General features: G+C 44.1%; 1 protein-coding gene across 1 annotated transcript; it reads left to right on the forward strand.

Moving 5' to 3' along the window:
• Positions 1 to 165: 165 nt before the first annotated feature.
• Positions 166 to 1307, forward strand: MELLADRAFT_114276 (uncharacterized protein; the record flags this gene model as incomplete). The annotated part of the gene is made up of 3 exons (XM_007419151.1): positions 166 to 316; positions 386 to 490; positions 1087 to 1307. The coding sequence occupies 3 exons, from the start codon at positions 166 to 168 to the stop codon at positions 1305 to 1307; spliced, it is 477 nt and encodes a 158-aa protein (XP_007419213.1).
• Positions 1308 to 2709: the final 1402 nt, after the last annotated feature.

Raw genomic sequence — 2709 nt, forward strand, 5'->3', positions numbered from 1 at the left:
AGGGCGAAGGAGAAGCGCGCGCGCCTGGAGGTATTGATCAAGCTTGAAGAGGATCTTTTGGAAGCTCGGTAAGTGTATCAGGTGCTGCTATGACCATAGCCATAATAAGCTGATGATGCAGTTTTGCTGTAACTAATTAAATGAAACAGGCAGCAAATGAGGGACATGGATGTGGCTAATGCACCTATACGAACGGCAGAGCAACGTAATGAACTACTTGCCCTGCCCAGGACCCTGGCAGAACTGGAGCAAAAAATTCAAGAGGTAGCGGATGAGGTTGGAAACAATGAATTACTGAATGTTAGGCGAGGCACAGGTAAGTTGATTCATCTTTGATTATTGTATTTCTACTTACACCTTTTGCTGGCATGAATTGTCTTTGTAGATAACCGATTGAAGGCTGTGGTTACTGTGCAGGTTGCTTTAGGATTTTTGTACGAGGCAAAATTTGGTGCGGAACAACAACAAGTAGATGCTGCAAGGAGAACCAGTACGTTTGCTCACCATCTAGTTATGATTATTATTGACCACTGGTACTGGGCAATCCTTCAAGGTGCGAGGCAGCAGCCACGAAATGAGGAATTAAAAAGGAAGAAACGGGCGCTACTGAAGAAGAAGTTTGATACGTACTTGAGGCACGCGGCGCGGTATAACCAAAGATTTAGACCGCGACAGCGTCTAGCTGAACCCACCTTCGATGAGGTTGTAGCTATGGATATGCTACATCCGTTTTGGGACGAAGTGGCTCTGAACCATCCAGATGAGCCATGGGCGTCTTGTCAGATCACCAAAGATGGAATGGTAGCACTTCGAAGTCAAATATCATCTGAAGAGGAGATGCGGCGCCTTGGACGCGAAGTCCGACAGATGATGGGATGGGGCCTTGACTATCAACAGCGCATGGAAGCATCCAAGCCAAATGAGGCAAATGGTAAGTCATTTGGCACTTTCCTGTCATTTTACTTATATTGAAGCCGCACTAAGACAGTAAATCTCCAGCCCGAGTGCTAGAGTGGAAGTCTATCCACAGTGGACTAGAGAAATGAACCTGCCGCCTATGGAAGCAATGGGACTGAGACTTACTAGAGGTTGTCAATACAACCAAGCAGTACATGGAAGGTAGTGCGGCAGGCGATGGTGACTTGATACTTCGGTGGCAACAAATGGTCGGTCGCACTGCTGATACTTGGCAAGCAATACTGGGAGTCCCCATTTTTTGGGCAGAGGAGGAGGATGAGCAACTTGAAGACGAGGAAGAGATGGATTGGTGTGGCGATATTTTTGAATATGAATATGAATATTATTAGAGTAAAAAACTTTAGTAATCACAATGGTAGTTTGATTTCAATGTGTACTAGGACTTGAGGACTATGAAATTTATTTGTAAACTTTATTGAGAGATGTATAAAATTTTGCAATTTATTAGCCCCACATTAAGCTTTCGATATTATCATTTGTATTCATAAAGTCAATGCATATGTTTGCAATTATAACATTATATTATCGAACGTGAACTCGTGAGCTTATATCTTGAGTCAAACTGGTATCTTGTTTGAGACTCAGTATTGATGATAGTGTCATTAAATTGGGTATATAATGTATGTGGCGAGTGAGTCATTTGTTTCTAACGGTTATGTGTGAAAGACTTGGAAGACATGTCTGTTTTCATGAACAGTCGATTGGCACTTAGCGGTCGATGAAAGCCCACTTATCTTTATTTTATCTTTATTAACAGAGTCAATTTGAATACTAACGTGTATTACAAAGGTTAGTAGCAATCAATTGTAAATCAAAAATTTGACAATAACTCATAGTAGAACTAAGTACAAAACTATGGTGAATACAGATAGCACGTATGTTGCATCGATCAATCGGAAATGATAGTAGCTTTTTTGTTTTGACCGCGACGGCGGGCCTTGGGCTTGGGCTTGGGCTTGAGAGAGGCAAGAAAGGCCGCATGGGATTCGATCAGGGGGTTCCAGGTTTCCAACCAGCTTAAGGCTTCAGCTTTCGCGAATTGTCGCCAGTTGGGGCAAAGGCGAGGGACGGGAAGGTTTGGCAGTGTAAAATCGAGAAATAGGGGAGTGAAGTGGTAATCGGAATAGACCATGACGATTGGGGGGTTGTGATTGGAGGGAACGTTGTAGGGGAAAAAACTCGGCTATTAGACATGCCAGAGTCGTAGTACAAAACTGGGCGAGTGAATGTGGTGGCTATGATGCCACCCCACCCTGGCATGGTAAGCCAATACTGTTGCTCGGAGACCACGTTCGGTTTGGTTGTTGATAGTCGAGCTAAGCACTGTGTACGTGGCTCAGGTAATGTACGCTCAGTGAATATCTCGGCCATATTCATTAGGGTATCCTGCATACTTTGTCGGATGGCCAGCCAATCATCCTGCGATTGACCAAGTGAGAGAGCGATCGCACGGAACCCACAGTGGCCGTCCGCCTTCACTTCTCGTACGTCGATAATGAAAGGTCCCAGCCATTCTGGTATACGGTACTTCTTGATGAGGGCTGGCAGAGAAGGGTTGATGATATTTGGCTTCTGTAATTACGGTACTCAAAACAATCAGGTTCGTGCCACCTTTTTCAAAAAATGTCAAAAACATAGATTCAAAGTTGACCTTTTGGCGGGGGAATTCCTGGGAATTCGCTGGAACTTTGTTTTTGGATTTTTCTACAGTTCATTTCCCCACAAAAACGA

This window comes from Melampsora larici-populina, assembly GCF_000204055.1.
Source record: "Melampsora larici-populina 98AG31 unplaced genomic scaffold MELLAscaffold_134, whole genome shotgun sequence".
Taxonomy (NCBI): domain Eukaryota; kingdom Fungi; phylum Basidiomycota; class Pucciniomycetes; order Pucciniales; family Melampsoraceae; genus Melampsora; species Melampsora laricis-populina.